Below are 23,734 nucleotides of genomic sequence, written 5' to 3'. Positions count from 1 at the left end.
TGGGCTCCGGCCTCTGTACTAGCAATAAGTACCTCAACCTTACAACACCATCCACGGGTGAGAAGGGAGCATGCTGGGAGCCCTATATGGGCCCTCTTTTCTTCCATCCGACATAGTCAGCAGCTGCTGCTGACCAAAATCTGTGGAGCTATGCATGGATGTCTGACCTCCTTCGCACACAAAGCTAAAACTGGAGAACCCGTGATATCACGGGGGGGTATAGCCAGAAGGGGAGGGGCCTTGCACTTTTTAGTGTAGTGCTTTGTGTGGCCTCCGGAGGGCAGTAGCTATACCCCAATCGTCTGGGTCTCCCAATAGAGCGCTGAAGAAAGGGAGCCCCGCAAGGTACTTCTTAGAAGAAGCGTCTGCTTTCCACTCTCGAAGCCACAAGATCCTGCGGATCGCGAGAGAGGCAGCGGAGGCCACCGCGGTGCGGTGAGAAGCCTCCAGAATGGCAGACATGGCGTAGGATGAAAAAAAACGAAGCTTGGGAAGTTAAGGCATCCATCTCAGGTATAGAGTCTCTGGCGAGGGAATGTATCTCCGCCAGAGAGGCAGAGACTGCCTTAAGAGCCCACACTGCCGCAAAAGACGGGGAGAACGAGGCTCCTGCCGCCTCATATACAGACTTGGCCAGAAGGTCAACCTGGCGGTCAGTGGGATCCTTAAGAGAGGTGCCATCGGCCACAGCTACGACTGTCCGGGCTGAGATTCTAGACACCGGAGGGTCTACCTTTGGGGACTGAGCCCACTCCTTAACCACCTCTGGTGGAAAGGGAAAACGGTCATCAGAACTACGCTTCGGAAAGAGTTTGTCAGGACAGGCCCTGGGCTTGGTAACAGTGGCCTGAAAACTGGAGTGGTTAAAAAACGTACTCCTAGCTTTCTTAGGTGGGGCAAACTGGTGTATTTCTACCAGAGAGGCTTGTTCCTCTGACTCTGGTGGATTGAGGTTCAGTACGGAGTTAATGGACGCAATCAAGTCACTAACATCCGCATCACCCTCAGACAAGTCCATGGGGTACATAGAGGTAGCGTCTGAGCCCACAGTAAAAGCATCCTCCTCGCCCTGCACCTCGGCTCGTGAATCAGAGCCGTGGGACGAGGAAGGAGAAGGGTCCCTGCGTCTCCGTTTAGGAGGACGGGGTCCTAGAACATGCTCCGAGAGCTCTGCAGAGCTCGGAGCAACAGAGGCGCCCTGAGAAGGGGGCTGATGCATGGTCAGCAAATCCGGGACAGCTGTCCCATGGAGTCGGCAAAAGACTGGGAAATAGCTCTGGAAAAAGATGCTACCCAAGCCGGGGGATCAGCCACCTGGGCTGGAGCGGCCGGAGGAGCCCCTGAGGAGGCTCCAGGCTGAGACACAAACATATTAGAGCAGGCATCACAATGTGGGTATGTGCTTGGCTCTGGCAGAATGAGCTTACATGCAGTGCATATAGCGTACAGCTTTGCAGCCTTGCTCCTAGTGAGAGACATGCTGCTGAGGTGGAAGCTCTGCAGTAAGAATACACTCCTATAGAATGTCCCCTGAGAGTGTATAATAAAGCCCACAACCAGAGGTTGTGGCTTACCAGACCGCTCTCTGTGTGCCCTCCGGATTCCACAGCTCGGCCCCCCAGTGAAGCGTCAGCCTTCCTAGAATGCAGCAGCTGCAGCAGCCAGCGCCGATCAGTGAGAACGCTGAGAAAATGGCACTGGAAGGAGGAGGGGGGGCGGGGACTAGCCCAAGAGCGGGAAACCGGAGGGCCAAGGAGAGATACAGGGGAGGGAAACATCTCCTCAGAGAGGAGTGTCCTCCCCACTGCTGGACGGCCGGTGGGCGGCGCCACACTGTTCCCCTGTGTGAATGACATGCAGGGGAAGCTGAAACCGAAACTAGGCCCAAACTGAAGCCGGGGCCTAGATTTTAACATGCGGCCGGCGAGCAGGCACCCTCGGCGCGGTTCTCAGGAAAAAACCAGAGAACCGGCCGGAATTTACAGTAAAGTCAAAAGACACACTCCCCTCTTAATAAAAGTACCCGGGACCCCTGAGAAACGTCTCAATACTTAGCTTTGAGACGCAGGGCCAGTCCCTGAGGTGAGGGTTAAACGCTCCGTCCAGCAGGAACCTGACAGGGCTGCGGATGGAGACCGGTCTCCTGCAAGCAGAGAGGACCGTCACGGCTCCCACTTCAAACCAGAGCCTCTCAGAGGATGTTGAAGGAGCGCGGCATGTGAAGGCTCCAGCCTTATAAAGTCAACCTTAACAGCACCGCCGACACAGTGGGGTGAGAAGGGACATGCCGGGAGTCCAGACTGGACCCGCTTTTCTTCCATATCTTTAAAATCAAAATCTTAAAAATGAAAAAAATCAGAGAATGCATGTGTGTGTGTGACCTCCTGAAACACAAAGCATTGAACTGGTTAGAGTGTCATCCAGGGGGTGTATATAGCCCGGAGGGAGGAGCTACACGTTTGAGTGTAGTACTTTGTGTGTCCTCCGGAGGCAGAAGCTATACACCCATGGTCTGGGTCTCCCATAAGGAACGATGAAGTAATTTAACAAGATAACACTTTTACAGCTTCACATTCTGGCTTCATCATCTTTAGTTAACTCCTTCATGATTATACAACTTTGAATTATACTATAGGTCTGTGCAATTGTTACATAGACAGACAGATAATTATGCAACTACATCTACATTTTGATTATTTATATACACAGATATTCTTATTATGTTTGAAAAAACAAACTATAACTCAGGCGACCTCCACAACACGGTCTCCTATGAATGTCGCTCGCAGCCGGCATTCACAGGAGGATTGCAATGACAGACATGAGGGTCATCAGCTGTATGTCATCAGTCATGAAGAGTGCAGCGCGGAGCTGATAACCATAGCATATAAATCATTTAATACCAGTAAAGATTTTCTCCAGAACAGTCAACAGCTTTAAGTCTTCGTCCTGTTCCACTGAGAACAGAGGGTCTTCTGGGAAGAGACGGGCGCCTTTCTTCACCCATTGGATGGCATTTCTGCAAAACAAACAGTGTAAGTGTAAAAGGCCAAGAGAAGCTTCCCGATGCCCTCTAGTGTCACTGACCTGTAACTGGTGCTCTTTAAGAGGCTCAGGACACGTTCACACAGCTCCTGGGCAGATCCCACCGTACCATCCTCATCTCCATCCTCATCACCCTCCTCGCTGTCCTCTTGGGCATCCAACGTCTCCTGCAGCTCCGGCAGCATGGCTTCCCACTCCTCTTCAGCGGATATAACCACCACTAAAAACAGAACAAGAGGTTGTAATGGCTAGAAATGAGGCAGAAAGAAGGGAATTTTGTTACTTACCGTAAATTCCTTTTCTTCTAGCTCTTATTGGGAGACCCAGACGATTGGGTATAGCTACTGCCCTCTGGAGGCCACACAAAGCACTACATTAAAAGTGCAAGGCCCCTCCCCCTCTGGCTATACCCCCCCGTGGCATCACGGGTACTCCAGTTTTAGTGCCAGAGCAAGAAGGAGGAAGCCAACAACTGGTTTAAACAAATTAACTCCGAGTAACATCGGAGAACTGAAAAACCGTTCAACATGAACAACATGTGTACCCGCAAACAGCAAAAACAATCCCGAAGGACAACAGGGCGGGTGCTGGGTCTCCCAATAAGAGCTAGAAGAAAAGGAATTTACGGTAAGTAACAAAATTCCCTTCTTCTTCAGCGCTCTATTGGGAGACCCAGACGATTGGGACGTCCAAAAGCTGTCCCTGGGTGGGTAAAGAAATACCTCATGTTAGAGCTGCAAAACAGCCCCCCCCTACGGGGATGTCACTGCCGCCTGCAGGACTCTTCTACCTAAGCTGGCATCCGCCGAAGCATAGGTATGCACCTGATAATGCTTGGTGAAAGTGTGCAGACTCGACCAGGTAGCTGCCTGACACACCTGTTGAGCCGAAGCCTGGTGCCGTAATGCCCAGGACGCACCCACGGCTCTGGTTGAGTGGGCTTTTAGCCCTGAAGGAACCGGAAGCCCAGCAGAACGGTAGGCCTCTATAATTGGTTCTTTGATCCATCGAGCCAAGGTGGCTTTAGAAGCCTGCAACCCCTTGCGCGGACCGGCGACAAGGACAAAAAGTGCATCGGACCGGCGCATGGGCGCCGTGCGGGAAATGTAGATCCTGAGTGCTCTCACCAGATCTAGCAAACGCAAGTCCTTTTCATACCGGTGAACCGGATGAGGATAAAAGGAAGGCAAGGATATATCCTGATTAAGATGAAACGAGGATACGACCTTAGGGAGAAATTCCGGAATGGGGCGCAGCACTACCTTGTCCTGGTGGAACACCAGGAAGGGAGCCTTGGATGACAGAGCTGCCAGCTCAGACACTCGCCGAAGTGATGTGATCGCAACAAGAAACGCCACTTTCTGTGACAGGCGAGAAAAAGAAACTTCTTTGAGAGGCTCGAAAGGCGGTTTCTGGAGAGCCACTAGTACTCTGTTCAGATCCCATGGATCCAACGGCCGCTTGTACGGGGGCACAATATGACAAACCCCCTGTAGTAACGTGCGCACCTTAGGAAGACGTGCTAGACGCTTCTGAAAAGAACACGGATAGTGCCGAGACTTGCCCTTAAAGGGAGCCGAGCGACCAACCTCTTTCCCAACCAGATTGCAGGAGGGAAGGCAAAGTAGGCAATGCCGATGGCCAGGGAGACACTCCCTGAGCAGAACACTAAGATAAGAATATCTTCCACGAGTTGTGGTAGATCTTGGCAGACCGCGGCTGGCTAGCCCGTCTCATGGTGGCAATGACGTCGTGCTCACGGTCGACCGACGGTGAGGTGCCACAGATCTCGGTACCACGACCTCCCCGGCCAGTTTGGGGCGACGAGGATGGTGTGGCAGCAATCCAACGGCCGCTTGTACGGGGGCACAATATGACAGACCCCCTGCAGGAACGTGCGCACCTTAGGAAGACGTGCTAGACGCTTCTGAAAAAACACGGATAGTGCCGAGACTTGCCCTTTAAGGGAGCTGAGCGACAAGCCCTTTTCCAACCCTGATTGCAGGAAGGACAGAAAAGTGGGCAATGCAAATGGCCAGGGAGACACTCCCTGAGCAGAGCACCAGGTTAAGAAAATCTTCCACGTTCTGTGGTAGATCTTAGCAGAAGTTGACTTCCTAGCTTGTCTCATTGTGGCTACCACTCCCTGTGATAAGCCTGTTGTTGATAGGATCCAGGACTCAATGGCCACACAGTCAGGTTCAGGGCCGCAGAATTCTGATGGAAAAACGGCCCTTGAGACAGCAGGTCTGGACGGTCTGGAAGTGACCACGGTCGGCCGACCGTGAGATGCCACAGATCCGGATACCACGATCTCCTCGGCCAGTCTGGGGCGACGAGTATGATGCGGCTGCAATCGGATCTGATCTTGCGTAGTACTCTGGGCAAGAGTGCCAGAGGCGGGAATACATATGGGAGGCGGAACTGCGACCAATCTTGCACCAAGGCGTCTGCCGCCAGAGCTCTTTGATCGCGCGACCGCGCCATGAATGCCGGGACCTTGTTGTTGTGCCGAGACGCCATTAGGTCGACGTCCGGCACCCCCCAGCGGCGACAGATTTCCTGAAACACGTCCGGGTGAAGGGACCATTCCCCTGCGTCCATACCCTGGCGACTGAGGAAGTCTGCTTCCCAGTTTTCTACGCCTGGGATGTGAACCGCGGAGATGGTGGATGCTGTGTCCTCCACCCAATTCAGAATGCGCGGGACTTCCTGAAAGGCTTGCCGACTGCGCGTCCCTCCTTGGTGGTTGATGTATGCCACCGCTGTGGAGTTGTCCGACTGGATTCGGATCTGCTTTCCTTCCAGCCACTGTTGAAAGGCTAGTAGGGCAAGATACACTGCCCTGATTTCCAGAACATTGATCTGAAGGGTGGACTCTTGCGGAGTCCACGTCCCCTGAGCCCTGTGGTGTAGAAACACTGCTCCCCACCCCGACAGACTCGCATCTGTCGTGACCACTGCCCAGGATGGGGGCAGGAAGGATCTTCCCTGAGACAATGAGGTGGGAAGGAGCCACCATTGTAGAGAGTCCTTGGCCGTCTGGGAAAGAGAGACTTTCCTGTCTAGGGAAGTCGTCTTCCCGTCCCATTGGCGGAGAATGTCCCATTGAAGTGGACGCAGATGAAACTGCGCAAAGGGAACTGCTTCCATGGCTGCCACCATCTTCCCTAGGAAGTGCATGAGGCGCCGTAAGGGGTGCGACTGGCCCTGAAGGAGAGATTGCACCCCTGTCTGTAGGGACCGCTGCTTGTTTAGTGGAAGCTTCACTCTCGCTGCTCGAGTATGGAACTCCATGCCAAGATACGTTAGTGACTGTGTCGGTGACAGATTTGACTTTGGAAAGTTGATGATCCATCCAAAAGTCTGGAGAGTCTCCAGCGTAGCCTGTAGACTGAGTTGGCATGCCTCTTGAGAGGGTGCCTTGACAAGTAGATCGTCTAGGTAAGGGAGCACCGAGTGTCCCTGAGAGTGCAGGACTGCTACCACCGCCGCCATGACCTTGGTGAAGACCCGGGGGGCTGTCGCCAGACCGAATGGCAGAGCTGCGAACTGAAGATGGTCGTCTCCTATCACAAAACGTAGAAAACGTTGATGTTCTGTAGCAATTGGCACGTGGAGATAAGCATCTTTGATGTCTATTGAGGCAAGGAAGTCTCCTTGAGACATTGAGGCAATGACAGAACGGAGGGTTTCCATCCGGAACCGTCTGGCGTGCACATGTTTGTTGAGCAGTTTTAGGTCCAGAACAGGACGGAACGAGCCGTCCTTTTTTGGCACCACAAAGAGATTGGAGTAAAACCCTCTCCCTTGTTCCTGAGACGGTACAGGAACCACTACTCCTTCCGCTCTTAGGGAGTCCACCGCCTGCCGCAGGACATCTACACGGTCTGGATGTGGGGAGGTTCTGAAGAACCGAGCTGGAGGACGAGAACTGAACTCGATTCTGTACCCGCGCGACAAAATGTCTGTCACCCACCGGTCTTTGACCTGTGACATCCAAGTGTCGTAAAAGCGGGAGAGCCTGCCCCCGACCGGAGATGCGGAGGGAGGGGACTGGAAGTCATGAGGTAGCCGCTTTGGAAGCGGTTCCTCCATTTGCTTTCTTGGGGCGTGAATGAGCCCGCCAGGAATCTGAGTTTCTTTGCGTCCTCTGAGTCCCTTTGGACGAGGAGAATTGTGTTTTGCCCGAACCTCGAAAGGACTGAAACTTCTGCTGCCACTTTCTCTGCTGAGGTTTGCTTGATCTGGGCTGGGGTAAAGAAGAGTCTTTACCCTTGGACTGTTTAATGATGTCAGCCAATGGCTCGCCAAACAGTCTATCTCTAGATAAAGGCAAGCTGGTTAAACATTTTTTGGAACCAGCATCTGCTTTCCAGTCCTTTAACCACAATGCTCTGCGCAAAACTACCGAATTGGCAGACGCCATTGAGGTGCGGCTGGTAGATTCTAGGACCGCATTGATAGCGTAAGACGCAAACGCAGACATCTGCGAGGTAAGGGACGCCACTTGCGGCACCGCTGGATGTATGATAGCATCCACTTTTGCTAAACCAGCTGAAATAGCTTGGAGTGCCCATACGGCTGCGAATGCTGGAGCAAACGACGCGCCGATAGCTTCATAGACAGATTTTAACCAAAGGTCCATCTGTCTGTCATTGGCATCCTTAAGTGAAGCGCCATCCTCCACTGCAACTATGGATCTAGCTGCAAGCTTGGAAATCGGGGGGTCCACCTTTGGACACTGGGTCCAGCGCTTGACCACATCAGGGGGGAAAGGATAACGTGTATCCTTAGAACGTTTAGAGAAACGCTTTTCTGGATGAGCGTCGTGCTTCTGGATTGATTCTCTGAAGTCAGAGTGATCCAACAGAGCACTTAATTTACGCTTGGGATAGAGGAAACGAAATTTCTCCTGCTCTGCCGCTGCCTCTTCTGCTGAAGGGGCTGGGGGAGAAATATCCAACAGCCTATTGATGGCTGAGATAAGGTCGTTTACCATGGCATCCCCATCAGGGGTATCCAGATTGAGAGGGGTTCCAGGAGTGGATTCCTGATCACTCTCATCAGACACATCACAGGGAGACTGATTGCGCTGAGACCCTGAGCAGTGTGATGACGTCGAGGGTCTTTCCCAGCGAGCCCGCTTGGGGTGGCTGGGGCAATCATCTGAGTCATTATACTCATCCTGAGAAGCCGGGGACCCCCTTGCAGTCTGGATTAAATCCAACTGCGGAGGATTAGAGGACATAGACCTCGCCGTGTCCATAGACTGAGCCCCAGGCATGGATTGCAAAGTTTCCAGGATTTTTGCCATAGTCACAGACATATTAACCGCAAAAACTGCAAAGTCTGTCCCCGACACCGGGGCAGGACTTACAGGCGTCTCAGCCTGGGTCACTCTCCCTCCTGACTCCGGCTGGCGAAGCAGCACCGGGTCGGAGCATTGCACACAATGGGGGTCCTTGGAGCCTGCTGGTAGATTAGCCCCACATGCAGCACACGCAGTGCACACAGCCCTAGCCTTGGCAGCCTTGCGTCTTGTGGATGACATGTTGCTGCCTCCTCAGAGCGATCTGGGGTATTCAGCCAGAAGCGACCTTACAGTGCAGGAAATCAATAAATATCTATGTCCAGTGACACAATACACTAACATACACTGAGGCACTAGAGGGGCCAGCTGAAAAGCCGCTTACCGCCCGCTTAAGAGCGGGTGTGTGGTCGCCAAAAACCCCCTAGTCCAGGTCTCCCAGAGCCTTGCGTCCTTCCTCCAGCCAGACATGCATGTAATGGCTGCCGGCGTTCTGAGAGAAGAAGGGGGGCGGGCCCTGGGCGTTCCTGACCAAGAGCGGGAAGCCTGCTTCCCTCTGTGCCTAGTGTGAGGGCTGGAGCATGTAAATCAGGCTCCAGCCCTCCTCGCTGCCGTGAAACAGCGTCTCTCCCCTACCCTGATTGACAGGGTGGGGGCGGGAACGATCGGAGCTGCCGGCGTCCTAGGCCCAAAAAAAGCCGGGGACTAGAGTTATAAACGCCGCCGCCGTAAAAGCGCGGTCGGCGTATCCCCGGCGCACCACAAGTCACAGCAGCGCCGCCCGGTCCAGAGGGGGTCGGCGCTGCGTTCCCAGAACACAAAGTCCCCCAGATAACTGTAGGAACACCAGCTCAGTGTACGGTCCCCGGCGCACTACAACACCCAGCCAGCCCGGAGTGTGTCTGTGCCTGCCGGGGACACAGAGTACCTGTATGATGCAGGGCCCGGTCCCTGATGGTACTCCTGCTCCGTATCCATCAGGTTCTAATGGGTCTGTGGATGGAGCCCGGCGTCAGAGCTTTGAGGCCGGCAGGATCCCACTTCCACAGAGCCCCCAAGGGGATGTGGAAGGAAAACAGCATGTCAGGCTCCAGCCCTGTACCAGCAATAGGTACCTCAACCTTACAACACCATCCAGGGGTGAGAAGGGAGCATGCTGGGGACACTATATGTGTCCTCTTTTCTTCCATCCGAAATAGTCAGCAGCTACTGCTGACTAAAATCTGTGGAGCTATGTATGGAATGTCTGACCTCCTTCGCACACAAAGCTAAAACTGGAGTACCCGTGATGCCACGGGGGGGGTATAGCCAGAGGGGGAGGGGCCTTGCACTTTTAATGTAGTGCTTTGTGTGGCCTCCAGAGGGCAGTAGCTATACCCAATCGTCTGGGTCTCCCAATAGAGCGCTGAAGAAAGTCAAGGTGGCGAATGGAAACTGACGTGAGGAACACTATGGCCTCCTGGACACAGACGCACCTGGCGGTTTCTTTTTTTGTTGGTCTTGAAGTTCCTTCAACTTTGTTCTCTCTTTTTCCAGAGGAGCCTGTAAGTCCGCGCTGCTCAGCTGCAACAAACCATGCAAATAAGGGGTAATTACCTAATCTTACTCAAAGACAACCACTAATGACAGACTGCCTATCGTACAAAGTCTTATTTCAATAAAAGATGGGGTTTTAATTTACTGCTTATTTCCTATGTTACTGGCCATCTCTGCAATGTATCTGGTGGTCGGTCTCCTAGGCAAGCAGCACCACACTTGCAAGGTCTTTGCTGTTGAGCTTGTAAACACTGCTCTTAATTTGGCAGGATCGCTGCGCTTCTAGGATGCTACAGAGACAAAAGGAGTCTCTGCAAAGACCACAGGAGAGGACATTGTTCAGAATAGTAACAACGATACTGCTGAACCGGACTGTCCAACTTCCAGTGCACACTGCCTACCACCGAGCAGTGCCTCCTGAAGATTGATCTTACAAAAAAATACTAAAAAATGCACCATGTGCAGGAGGCTTCTAGGTACCTCATCCCAGTTACATCCATAGATTATGAGCCTCTCATACGACTGTCACATGATACCAGTCCACCCAGCCCATCTGCACATGCTCTCCTATATTAATAGATCACCCTAGAGGACTACACCTATGAAAGCCTTCAAGATTAGACCCATCCCCTTGTTCCATGGTAAACGGCCAGGCAACAGAGTGCAGGGTCGCTCAGTGGTTAGCACGGCAGGGTCGCTCAGTGGTTAGCACGGCAGGGTCGCTCAGTGGTTAGCACGGCAGGGTCGCTCAGTGGTTAGCACGGCAGGGTCGCTCAGTGGTTAGCACGGCAGGGTCGCTCAGTGGTTAGCACGGCAGGGTCGCTCAGTGGTTAGCACGGCAGGGTCGCTCAGTGGTTAGCACGGCAGGGTCGCTCAGTGGTTAGCACGGCAGGGTCGCTCAGTGGTTAGCACGGCAGGGTCGCTCAGTGGTTAGCACGGCAGGGTCGCTCAGTGGTTAGCACGGCAGGGTCGCTCAGTGGTTAGCACGGCAGTCTTGCAGCGCTGGAGTCCTTGGTTCAAATTAACCAAGGACAACATCAGCAAGGAGTTTGTATGTTCTCCCCGTGTTTGTGTGGGTTTGCTCCCACACTCCAAAATCATACTGATAGGGAATTTAGATTGTGAGCCCCGATGGGGACAGTGTTGCCAATGTATGTTAAGCGCTGTGGAATAGCGCTATATAAATATGTTATTTCTGCTTTATACAAGAGACAACGATCTAGAAGAGAATGCAATGATCGCCTCTGATTTGTATTGCTACAAGATGCAGCTTCAGTCCATCCCTCTGCCTCCTGCTTGTTAGAGCTGACAGAGGAGAACCCATCACAAGCAGTAAGCCAAAGACAGCCCAAGGCTGCACCTAAAAGTACAAACTCTGCAGGCAGTCAGGGGACAGCAGCTCTCTCTCACTGCATTAGTGAGACCAAAATCACACGGGAAGAAGTAACTGGCATTGATCAAAACAGCAGCGTACAGCCTTTGCTGTATGCAAATAATTACTGGAGAGCTGCTGGTGTAAGCTCACATATTGGACACTTACCTTACAAGTGAAAGGATTGTTCGCAAGAAAAGATGCAAGGACCTGTATGGCATTTTTGCAAACCTTCACAGTTTTGTCAAACAGACGACCGACCACTAATGTGACCACTGACTGGAAACGAGACAATGGCAGAGCCTAGAAGACAAAGGGATTGGTAAAACCAAATACAAACAAGGCGGTAACAGACAAAAATGTAGAGAACCAAAGAATTGAAAGTAACTAGTGAATGCCAGTGGCCGCTTTAACATAGCGACGGAGAGGACATCTATGTAGTAGCGGGTACAACTGTGAGAGCCTAGCTATGAATCAATTGTCCAAAATAATAAGATCATCTGTGTTTGCATGATTATTGATCAGATGCTGATGTGCATATTAGGATGCGCCTTTTGGATTGGGTTATTGAAACAAATACTAGGCTGAACAATGCAAGTATTCAGTAGCTGGTTCAAATTGGTATCAGAATGCTAGTTGCAGGCTGACGTAGTACTACATGAGCCTTGTCGCTTATCTCTAACCAATCAAGGACAATGTTGAACTGTATAACTGTGTATTTTATAATATACAGGTTAGAAGGGCATTGTACCTTTCCCAGATAGAGACATGTCTCTGTGTGATCATTTTAATTCATATATGTCTGTACAGATTTGATTTGGAATCCTTCTCCGTGACCCTGAGAGAGACCCCCCTTAGGAGGTCTCCCCCAACACAACCACCTCCCAAAAGCAAGAAGTCCGGGTCTATTCATCAACACCCGATTAACACACAGGTGCCATGTTATGCATGCCTTCATTGATTAACCCAAGATACAGGGAACAAGAAGACATGAGGCTTCCAACATGGCTGCATTCACACATCTACGTGTCACGATCCGGGCTCGGAAAGAAAAACGCCAATGTGCAAATACGTAATAGTCACAAACATGAGACACCAGCTCAAAGAGGACCAGGAGGTTTCCTAAAACTGTAAACGAACTCTGCACTCACCTTTTCTTGCACAATACGATTGTAAATCTGCAGGACACACGAACGAACAAAAGCGTTCACGTCGTGTATGTGCTCCTGGAGGGTGTCCAGGAAAGTGTCCCTTGTGTTTTTTTCTGATTCGTCCAGATTGTCTCCACTGAGGACACGGATGATCGCCTCTCCCATAACAGTCAGTACTGCGTTCCTCATCACGTATGGCTAGGGTAAGAAAAGAAGGGAATTTTGTTTACTTACCGTAAATTCCTTTTCTTCTAGCTCCAATTGGGAGACCCAGACAGTGGGGTGTATAGCTACTGCCTCTGGAGGCCGCACAAAGAACTACACTTAAAAGTGTAAGGCCCCTCCCCTTCTGGCTATACACCCTCCCGTAGGAGTACGGATTCCTCAGTTTTAGTACCAAAGCAAGGAGGAGGAAAGCCAATAACAGTTTCAAAAACAAATTCAATCCGATAACAAGATCGGAGAACTTAAGAAACAACATGAACAACATGTGCACCCGAAAAACGAAACCCTAAGAACAAATAGGGCGGGTGCTGGGTCTCCCAATTGGAGCTAGAAGAAAAGGAATTTACGGTAAGTAAACAAAATTCCCTTCTTCTTTTTCGCTCCTAATTGGGAGACCCAGACAGTGGGACGTCCAAAAGCAGTCCCTGGGTGGGTAAAAAGATACCACATGAACGGGCTGTCAGACAGCCTCTTCCTACAGGTGGGCCGCCACCGCCGCCTGAAGGACCTGTCTACCTAGGCTGGCATCTGCCGAAGCGTAGGTATGCACTTGATAGTGTTTGGTAAACGTGTGCAGACTCGACCAGGTAGCCGCCTGGCACACTTGCTGAGCCGTAGCCTGATGCCGCAATGCCCAGGACGCACCCACGGCTCTGGTAGAATGGGCCTTCAGTCCAGATGGAATCGGAAGCCCAGCAGAACGGTATGTGTGAAGAATTGGTTCCTTGATCCACCGCGCCAGGGTGGATTTGGAAGCTTGCGATCCCTTATGCTGACCAGCGACTAGGACAAAGAGCGCATCAGAACGGCGTAGAGACGCCGTGCGAGAAATGTAAATCCTGAGTGCTCTCACCAGGTCCAACAGATGTAAACCCTTTTCAAATTGGTGAACTGGATGCGGACACAAAGATGGCAAAGTGATATCCTGATTGAGATGAAAGGAAGAAACCACCTTGGGAGAAAACTCTGGAATTGGACGCAGTACTACCTTGTCTTGGTGAAACACCAGGAAGGGAGATTTGCAAGATAACGCCGCTAGCTCGGACACTCTTCGAAGAGACGTGACCGCCACAAGAAAAACTACCTTTTGTGAAAGCCGAGAAAGGGAAACCTCTTTCAAAGGCTCGAAAGGCGGCTTCTGGAGAGCAATGAGAACCTTGTTCAGATCCCAGGGTTCCAATGGCCGTCTGTAAGGAGGAACGATATGAGAAACTCCTTGGAGAAACGTGCGTACTTTAGAAAGCCGTGCCAAGCGCTTCTGAAAGAACACGGATAGCGCGGAGACTTGACCCTTAAGAGAGCTAAGCGACAAACCTTTTTCCAACCCAGACTGCAGGAAGGAAAGAAAAGAAGGGAATTTTGTTACTTACCGTAAATTCCTTTTCTTCTAGCTCTTATTGGGAGACCCAGACGATTGGGGTATAGCTACTGCCCTCCGGAGGCCACACAAAGCACTACACTAAAAAGTGCAAGGCCCCTCCCCTTCTGGCTATACCCCCCCGTGACATCACGGGTTCTCCAGTTTTAGTGCCAAAGCAAGAAGGGGGAAAGCCAATAACTGGTTTAAACAAATTAACTCCGAGTAACATCGGAGAACTGAAAAACCGTTCAACATGAACAACATGTGTACCCGCAAACAACAAAAAAATCCCGAAGGACAACAGGGCGGGTGCTGGGTCTCCCAATAAGAGCTAGAAGAAAAGGAATTTACGGTAAGTAACAAAATTCCCTTCTTCTTCAGCGCTCTATTGGGAGACCCAGACGATTGGGACGTCCAAAAGCTGTCCCTGGGTGGGTAAAGAAATACCTCATGTTAGAGCTGCAAAACAGCCCTCCCCTACGGGGAGGCAACTGCCGCCTGCAGGGCTCTTCTACCTAGGCTGGCGTCCGCCGAAGCATAGGTATGCACCTGATAATGTTTGGTGAAAAAATGTGCAGGCTCGACCAGGTAGCTGCCTGGCACACCTGTTGAGCCGTAGCCTGGTGTCGTAATGCCCAGGACGCACCTACGGCTCTGGTAGAATGGGCCTTCAGCCCTGAAGGAACCGGAAGCCCCGCAGAACGGTAGTCTTCAAGAATTGGTTCTTTGATCCATCGAGCCATGGTGGCTTTAGAAACCTGCAACCCCTTGCGCGTACCAGCGACAAGGACAAAAAATGCATCAGAGCGGCGCATGGGCGCCGTGCGGGAAATGTAGATTCTGAGTGCTCTCCCCAGAACTAACAACTGTAAATCCTTTTCATACCGGAGAACCGGATGAGAACAAAAGGAAGGTAAGGATATATCCTGATTAAGAAGAAACGCGGATACAACCTTAGGGAGAAACTCCTGAATAGGGCGCAGCACCACCTTGTCCTGGTGGAATACTAGGAAGGGAGCCTTGAATGACAGAGCCGCCAGCTCAGACACTCGCCGAAGCGACGTGATCGCAACCAGAAAGGCCACTTTCTGTGACAGGCGCGAAAGGGAAACTTCCCTCAGAGGCTCGAAAGGCGGCTTCTGGAGAGCAACTAGTACCCTGTTCAGATCCCATGGATCTAACGGCCGCTTGTACGGGGGCACAATATGACAAACCCCCTGTAGTAACGTGCGCACCTTAGGAAGACGTGCTAGACGCTTCTGAAAAGAACACGGATAGTGCCGAGACTTGCCCTTAAAGGGAGCCGAGCGACCAACCTCTTTCCCAACCAGATTGCAGGAGGGAAGGCAAAGTAGGCAATGCCGATGGCCAGGGAGACACTCCCTGAGCAGAACACTAAGATAAGAATATCTTCCACGAGTTGTGGTAGATCTTGGCAGACCGCGGCTGGCTAGCCCGTCTCATGGTGGCAATGACGTCGTGCTCACGGTCGACCGACGGTGAGGTGCCACAGATCTCGGTACCACGACCTCCCCGGCCAGTTTGGGGCGACGAGGATGGTGTGGCAGCAATCGGTAGCTGGAACTGTGACCAATCCTGAGCCAAGGCGCCTGTCGCCAGAGCTCTTTGATCGTAAGACCGCGTCATGAAAATCGGGACCTTGTTGTTGCCGAGAAGCCATGACGTCGACGTCCGTCTTCATCCTGCGGCTACAGATTTCTTGAAAACAAACGGGTGCAGAGCCCATTCCCCTGCGTCCACGCCCTGGCGACTGAGGAAGTCTGCTTCCTAGTGTTGTACGCCCGGGATATGAACAGCTGATATGGTGTATGCTCTGTCTTCTACCCATAGCAGAATCCGCCGGACCTCTTGGGAGGCTTGTCGACTGCGTAGTCCGCCTTGGTGGTTGGTGTATGCCACCGCTGTGGATAGTCCGACTGAATTCGGATCTATTTGCATTCCAGCCACTGCAGGAAGGCTTGCAGTGCAAGATACACTGCCCAGAGCTCCAGACCACTGAGTTGAAGAGTGGACTCCTCTGAAGACGGTCTTTGACCGTCTGGAAAAGTGACACGTTCCTGTGTAGGGACATCGACTTCCCTCCCATAAGCGAAGAATGTGCTATTGAGGCGGACGCAGATGAAACTGCGTGAAAAAAGCTCGCCTCTGGATGAGGCGCCTCCTTGAAGGAGAGACTGCCCCCTCGTCTGTAGTGAACGCTGTTTGTCCAGCGGAAGCTTCACTATCGCTGAGAGAGTGTGAAAACTCTCCAGGAGATGCCAGCGATTGGGTTCAACCTTGAAAAGTTGAAGACCCACCCGAAACTCTGGGAAGGGTCCAGCGCCATGTTCAGGTTGTGTTGGCATGCTTCTAAAGGAGAGTGCCTTGACCAGTAGATTGCCCAAGTAAAGGATCACAGAGTGACCGTGAGAGCGCGGGACTGCTCCCTCTGCTGCCACGAACTTGGTGAACACCCGTGGGGCTGTCGCCAGCCAAAGGGTATGGCTACGAAACGAAATATTCTCGTCTTTAATAACGAATCGTAGCCATAAACACTTCAGTACATGTAGTACACGCAGCATTGAAAACTTGTGGCTTGGCACATTTGCTCTTCTGCTGCTGTTGTCTATTTATCTAGGAGCATGAGACAAGGATAGCGACATACAGTGAATGTATAGCATACAGCATGACAGTAAACACTGCAGCCCATGCAATCCAAGCAGCATTGAAAGCTTGCGCGTTAGCACCCTAGCCTTTCTGCTGCTGTTGTCTATTTATCCAGGAACATTAGCCAAGGATAGCGACATACAGTGAATGTATAGCATACAAGCATGACAGTAAACACTGCAGCCCATGCAAGTCAAGCAGCATTGAAAACTTGTGCCGTAGCACCATTGCTCTACTGCTGCTTTTGTCTGTTTATCTGGGCGCATTAGCCAAGAATAGCGACATACAGTGAATGTATAGCATAACAATAAACCGTGCAGCACATGCAAGCGAAGCAGCATTGAAAGCTTGTGCCTTAGCACAAATTGCTCTACTGCTGCTGTTGCCCAATCTGACAGTAAACACTGCAGCACATGCAAACGAAGAAGCATTGAAAGCTTGTGCCTCAGCAGCATTGCTTATTTGCTGCTGTTGCCCAGAATAGCGACAGTACAGTACAGTGCATAGCATATCAGCACACAGTCCAAAAGCCCACTTCAGCATTAGTGGTGTCAGTACTGCTTACCGCCCGCACAAGAGCGGGTGTGAGGTCGCCCAAAAACCTGTGACTGGTTCCGTTCTCCCAGAGTGGAAACCATAATGGCTGCCGGCTTCTCTTCCCCGTCCTGTGCAGAGGGGCGGGCCGTGGGCGAGCCCCAGCCAAGAGCGGGAACCCGGCGTCTCACTGTGTTCAGTGAGAGGGGGCTGGAGAATGCAAAGCAGACTCCAGCTCCCTGCGCTGAGCTTCTGTACAGCGTCCCGCCCCTCCTCTGACTGGCAGGGCTGGGGCGGGAACGAAACGAAAGCTAGGCCGCAAAGCCGGGGACTCGAGTAATAAGCGCGGCCGTCCTATGTGCACGGCCGACGCCGAAGTCCCCCGGCGCACCAGAAGTCCCAGCCGTGCCACAATGTAAAAAACAATCAGCAGCGGCCGGCGCGGCCGTTTTCAATACATAAATTCACTCAGCAAAGCTGCAGTGAATAATAGCACCAGCGCTCCGCGCTGTTGTCCCCGGCGCACTAACACTCCCAGCAATGCTGGTGTGTGTGGGCGCGATGTGCATGGGGACACAGAGTACCTTGATGTAGCAGGGCCCTGTCCCTGACGATACTCAGCTCCATATCCAGCAGGTTCTTTTGGGTCTGTGGATGGAGCTCGGTCTCAGTGCCTGGAGACCGGTAAGATCCCACTTCACCCAGAGCCCCTCATGGGGATGGGGAAGGAAAACAGCATGTGGGCTCCGGCCTCTGTACTAGCAATAAGTACCTCAACCTTACAACACCATCCACGGGTGAGAAGGGAGCATGCTGGGGGCCCTATATGGGCCCTCTTTTCTTCCATCCGACATAGTCAGCAGCTACTGCTGACTAAAATCTGTGGAGCTATGCATGGATGTCTGACCTCCTTCGCACACAAAGCTAAAACTGGAGAACCCGTGATGTCACGGGGGGGTATAGCCAGAAGGGGAGGGGCCTTGCACTTTTTAGTGTAGTGCTTTGTGTGGCCTCCGGAGGGCAGTAGCTATACCCCAATCGTCTGGGTCTCCCAATAGAGCGCTGAAGAAATTGGCAATGCAAATGGCCAGGGAGAAAACCCTTGAGCCAAGCACCACGCTAAGAATATCTTCCACGTCCTGTGATAGATCTTAGCTGAGGATGGTTTTCTAGCCTGTCTCATTGTGGCAACAACTTCATGAGATAAACCTGAGGCCGCTAGGATCCAGGACTCAATGGCCACACAGTCAGGTTCAGGGCCGCAGAATTCAGATGGAAAAACGGCCCTTGAGACAGCAAATCTGGACGGTCTGGTAGTGTCCACGGTTGGCCTACCGTGAGATGCCACAGATCCGGGTACCACGACCTTCTTGGCCAATCTGGAGCGACGAGTATGGCTCGATGGCAGTCGGACCTGATTTTCCGGAGAACTCTGGGTAACAATGCTAGAGGTGGGAACACATAGGGGAGTCGGAATTGCGACCAATCCTGAACCAAGGCGTCTGCCGCCAGTGCTCGGTGATCGTGAGACCGTGCCATGAAAACTGGGACCTTGTTGTTGTGCCGTGACGCCATCAGATCGACGTCCGGCGTCCCCCAGCGGCAACAGATCTGCTGAAACACGTCCGGGTGAAGGGACCATTCTCCTGCGTCCATGCCCTGGCGACTGAGAAAGTCTGCTTCCCAGTTTTCCACGCCTGGGATGTGAACTGCGGATATGGTGGACGCTCTGCTTTCCACCCACGTCAAAATCCGCTGGACTTCTTGAAAAGCTTGGCGACTGCGTGTTCCCCCTTGGTGGTTGATGTACGCCACCGCCGTGGAATTGTCCGACTGAATCCGAATCTGCTTGCCTTCCAGCCATTGTTGGAAGGCTCGCAGGGCAAGATAGATTGCTCTGATTTCCAGAACATTGATCTGCCGGGTGGACTCTTCCTGAGTCCACGTCCCCTGAGCCCTGTGGTGGAGAAACACCGCTCCCCACCCTGATAGGCTCGCATCCGTCGTGACCACTGCCCAGGACGGGGGAAGGAACGACTTTCCCTGTGACAATGAGGTGGGGAGAAGCCACCAACGCAGAGAGTCCTTGGCAGTCTGAGAGAGGGAGACAGTCCTGTCGAGGGACGTCGATTTCCCATCCCATTGGCGTAGAATGTCCCATTGTAGAGGGCGCAGATGAAACTGCGCGAACGGGACTGCCTCCATTGCTGCTACCATCTTTCCTAGGCAATGCATGAGGCGCCTCAGTGAGAGCGACTGGCTCTGAAGGAGAGATTGCACTCCAGTCCGTAGCGAGCACTGCTTGTCCAGTGGAAGCTTCACTATCGCTGAGAGAGTATGAAACTCCATGCCAAGATAAGTCAGAGATTGGGTCGGGGTTAGATGAGACTTTGGAAAGTTGATAATCCACCCGAAACTCTGGAGAGTGTCTAGTGCCACCTTCAGACTGTGCTGGCATGCCTCTTGAGAGGGTGCCTTTATAAGCAGGTCGTCTAGATACGGGATGACCGAGTGACCCTGCGAGTGCAGAACAGCTACTACTGCTGCCATGACTTTGGTGAAGACCCGGGGGGCTGTTGCCAGACCGAAAGGTAACGCTACGAACTGCAGGTGTTCGTCGTGTATGACGAAGCGTAGGAAACGCTGATGCTCTGGTGCAATCGGCACGTGGAGATACGCATCTTTGATATCTATTGATGCTAGAAAATCTCCTTGAGACATTGAGGCTATGACGGAGCGTAGGGATTCCATCCGGAACCTCCTGACTTTTACGTGTCTGTTGAGCAACTTTAGATCCAGGACGGGTCGATACGATCCGTCCTTTTTTGGGACCACAAACAGATTGGAGTAAAAACCGTGACCTTGTTCCTGAAGAGGGACGGAGGTCACCACTCCTTCCGCCTTTAGAGCGGCCACCGCCTGCAACAGAGCATCGGCTCGGTCTGGTGGTGGAGAAGTTCTGAAGAAACGAGTTGGCGGACGAGAACTGAACTCTATCCTGTACCCGTGAGACAGAATATCCCTCACCCAACGGTCTTTGACGCGTGACAGCCAAATGTCGCCAAAGTGGGAAAGCCTCCCACCGACCGCGGGTGTGGGAATCGGAGACTGCAAGTCAGGAGGACGCCGTCTTGGCAACGGTTCCTCCGGCTGTCCTTTTTGGGCGTGACTGAGACCTCCAAGAATCTGAGCGTCTCTGGTCTTTTTGAGTCTTTTTTGACGAGGCGAATTGGGACCTGCCCGGTCCTCGAAAGGACCGATAACCAGACTGACCCTTCCTCTGTTGGGGTTTGTTTTGTCTGTGTTGCGGTAAGGATGAGTCCTTACCCTTGGAGTGTTTGATGATTTCATCCAAACGCTCTCCAAACAATCGGTCACGAGAAAAAGGCAAATTGGTTAAGCACTTCTTGGAATGAGAATCTGCTTTCCAATGTCTCAACCACAGGGCCCTACGCAAAACAACGGAGTTGGCTGACGCCACTGCCGTGCGGCTTGTAGCGTCAAGAACAGCATTAATCGCGTACGACGCGAATGCCGCCATTTGCGAGGTCAATGGTGCTACCTGCGGGGCAAATGCACGTGTGACTGAGTCGACTTGCGCAAGCCCGGCTGAGATAGCTTGGAGTGCCCATACGGCCGCAAAAGATGGCGCTAACGACGCTCCAATCGCTTCATAGATGGATTTCAGCCAGAGCTCCATCTGCCTGTCAGTGGCATCTTTAAGTGCCGCTCCATCTTCAACTGCAACCAAGGATCTAGCTGCAAGCCTGGAAATTGGAGGATCCACTTTTGGACACTGGGTCCAACCCTTGACCACCTCAGGGGGAAAAGGATAGCGTGTATCTTTAAGCCGTTTAGAAAAACGCCTTTCAGGATAAGCGTGGGGTTTCTGGATTGCGTCTCTAAAGTCAGCGTGGTCCAGAAAAGTGCTTAATGTACGGTTAGGGTATCTGAAATGGATTCTCTCGTGCTGCGAAGCTGACTCCTCTACAAGAGGAGCTGGTGGGGAAATATTTAACATCTTATTGATGTTAAATATAAGATCATTAACTATGGCGTCACCATCTGGTGTATCTAGATTGAGAGCGGGCCCAGGATCAGAATCCTGATCAGTTACGTCCGCCTCATCACCCATAGATTCATCTCGCTGGGATCCTGACCATTGAGATGAATGTGAAGGCCCGTCATAGCGAGCCCGCTTAGGCTGCCCGGGGCCATCGTCCGAGTCCGAGTCTTCACCCTGAGGTGTATGTGCCCGTCCCGGAGCTTGGAGGTAATTCAGCTGAGGGGGACCAGGGGGCAATGATTGCACAGTGTCCGTGGCCTGAAGTACAGGCCTAGCTCGCAATGTGTCAAGAATTTGTGACATAGTGAGAGACATTCTGTCAGCAAAAGCTGCAAACTCAGTTCCTGTCACCTGGACAGCATTCACAGGTGGTACACCCTGGGTCACGTCCAGCAGAGGTCCCGACTGTGCAAGCGCCGCAGGGGCCGAGCACTGCACACAATGGGGGTCCGTGGAGCCTGCCGGTAGAAAAGTCCCACATGCGGTGCAGGAAGCATATAATGTCTGTGCCTTGGCACCCTTGCGTTTTACGGACGACATGCTGCTGGCTCTCTGCAATGTGAGAGAGTCTATAGCCAAAGGGCGACCAGCGCTATGCAATACAAAGTATTTGTAGAAACAAAATACTAAGAATACTACTGGCACAAGAGGGGGTGAGCCCTGAGGGCTGCTTACCGCCCGCTGAATAGCGGGTAAGAGGCGCAGAATTCCTTGTCTGGGTCTCCCCGGCTCCCCTCTGCAGCTCAGCGTGTCAGCAGGAATGGCTGCCGGTGTCTGTGGAGAGGGGCGGCCCGTGGGAGTTCCTAAACAAAAGTGCGGGAAACAGTGTCCCCTCTGTGCCGATTGTGAGGGCTGGAGTATGTAAAAACGACTCCAGCCCTCGGCGCTGATGCACTGACCAGCGTCCCGCCCCTCTCCTGACTGGCAGGTCTGGGGGCGGGAACGAACGGAAGCAGGCCGCAAAAGCCGGGGACTCGAGTTATCAGCGCGGCCGCCGTAAAAGCGCGGCCCGCGCTGAAGTCCCCGGCGCACCACAAGTGCCAGCCGCGCCGCAGTCCCAGCGGCCGGCGCGACCGATTCCCAGAAGTGTGCCTGCTTCAGCGAAGCTGAATGAGGCCATGGCACAAGCGCCGCAGCGCTGATGTCCCCGGCGCACTACAACACCCAGCATGCTGCGGTGTGAGCGCCAAATGCACGGGGACACAGAGTACCTTGAGGAAGCAGGGCCATGTCCCTGATGTACTCCGCTCCATCCAGCATCTTCTCCAGGGGCTGTAGATGGAGCACGGTCTCAGTGCCTGGAGACCAGTAAATCCCACTTCACCCAGAGCCCTGTAAAAAGGGATGGGGAAGGAATCAGCATGTGGGCTCCTGCCGCCGTACCCGCAATGGGTACCTCAACCTTACAAACACCTCCGACATACAGTGGGGTGAGAAGGGAGCATGCTGGGAGCCCTGTATGGGCCCTCTTTTCTTCCATCCGACATAGTCAGCAGCTGCTGCTGACTAAAAACAATGGAGCTATGCGTGCGTGTCTGACCTCCTGCGCACAAAGCTAAAACTGAGGAATCCGTACTCCTACGGGAGGGTGTATAGCCAGAAGGGGAGGGGCCTTACACTTTTAAGTGTAGTTCTTTGTGCGGCCTCCAGAGGCAGTAGCTATACACCCCACTGTCTGGGTCTCCCAATTAGGAGCGAAAAAGAAATAAAGAAGTGTTAGGTTCTGTGCGCACTAGTGCGTTTTACCCGCGGATTTGCTGCGGAAATTTCTTGAGAAATGTCTGCAATCTTTGTGCAGACATTTCCCAGCAAATTCTATGAGGAAAAAAAAAAATAGCTGTGCGCACGCTGCGGATTTTTCTCAAGAAATTTCCTTGAGAAGAATTTCTCGAGAAAATTTCTTGAGAAAATGAGCATGTCAATTCTTTTCCGCAGGTACCCTGCGGATTTCGGCAGTACAGCCTGCAAAATCCGCAGGGAACCACCCGCGGGAAAATCGCGGCTAATCTGCATGCGGATTTGGTGCAGATTTTTTCCGGAGGTCCGGAAATCTTTCACTCCCAGAAGTTTCTCAAGAATTTTTCTTGAGAAACTTCACATTTCTAGTGCGCACATAGCCTAAGATTGGTTAAGCTGGTCTTCACCAATTAGATTACTTTTTACTGAAAAAGGATTAATACTTTACCTCCCCATCCAAGTAATCCAGAAGAACACTAATATTAGGCATGATGATTGCAGGAATCTTCTCCGAGAGCTGGGTGATAAAGGTGTACAACGTCTTCACCGCAGAGGTGTCCCGGGAGAGATCCTGGCAGGACTTCTCCCCAACCTTTCTGTAACAAAAGTGTGTGAGAATGTAGAGGACAGATCGGTTATAACTTTAGCAGTTTTGTTTTTTTTTGTGGGAGCAACTGCACAATCAACTCCAAATATAAAACTGGAAATGACTAAAGAGGAATAACCAGCT

The 23,734-nt window shown here is 52.3% G+C and overlaps 1 protein-coding gene across 3 annotated transcripts in view; it reads right to left on the bottom strand.

Moving 5' to 3' along the window:
• Positions 1-23,734, bottom strand: part of NCAPD2 (non-SMC condensin I complex subunit D2) — a 164,067-nt gene that overhangs the window by 75,109 nt on the left and 65,224 nt on the right. For all 3 annotated transcript variants that reach the window (XM_075348321.1, XM_075348320.1, XM_075348322.1), the window contains exons 9-14: positions 23,453-23,600; positions 12,416-12,613; positions 11,433-11,567; positions 9,832-9,919; positions 3,088-3,265; positions 2,904-3,019 (exon numbers count right to left, since the gene is read on the bottom strand). In XM_075348321.1, the coding sequence (XP_075204436.1) occupies positions 2,904-3,019; positions 3,088-3,265; positions 9,832-9,919; positions 11,433-11,567; positions 12,416-12,613; positions 23,453-23,600 (863 nt within the window). The remainder of the gene's footprint in view (positions 1-2,903; positions 3,020-3,087; positions 3,266-9,831; positions 9,920-11,432; positions 11,568-12,415; positions 12,614-23,452; positions 23,601-23,734) is intronic.

The sequence above is a fragment of the Anomaloglossus baeobatrachus genome, chromosome 5 (assembly GCF_048569485.1).
Source record: "Anomaloglossus baeobatrachus isolate aAnoBae1 chromosome 5, aAnoBae1.hap1, whole genome shotgun sequence".
Taxonomy (NCBI): Eukaryota; Metazoa; Chordata; class Amphibia; order Anura; family Aromobatidae; genus Anomaloglossus; species Anomaloglossus baeobatrachus.
Note: the sequence above shows the minus strand (reverse complement) of the source record. Positions and strands in the feature narration are given on the sequence as shown.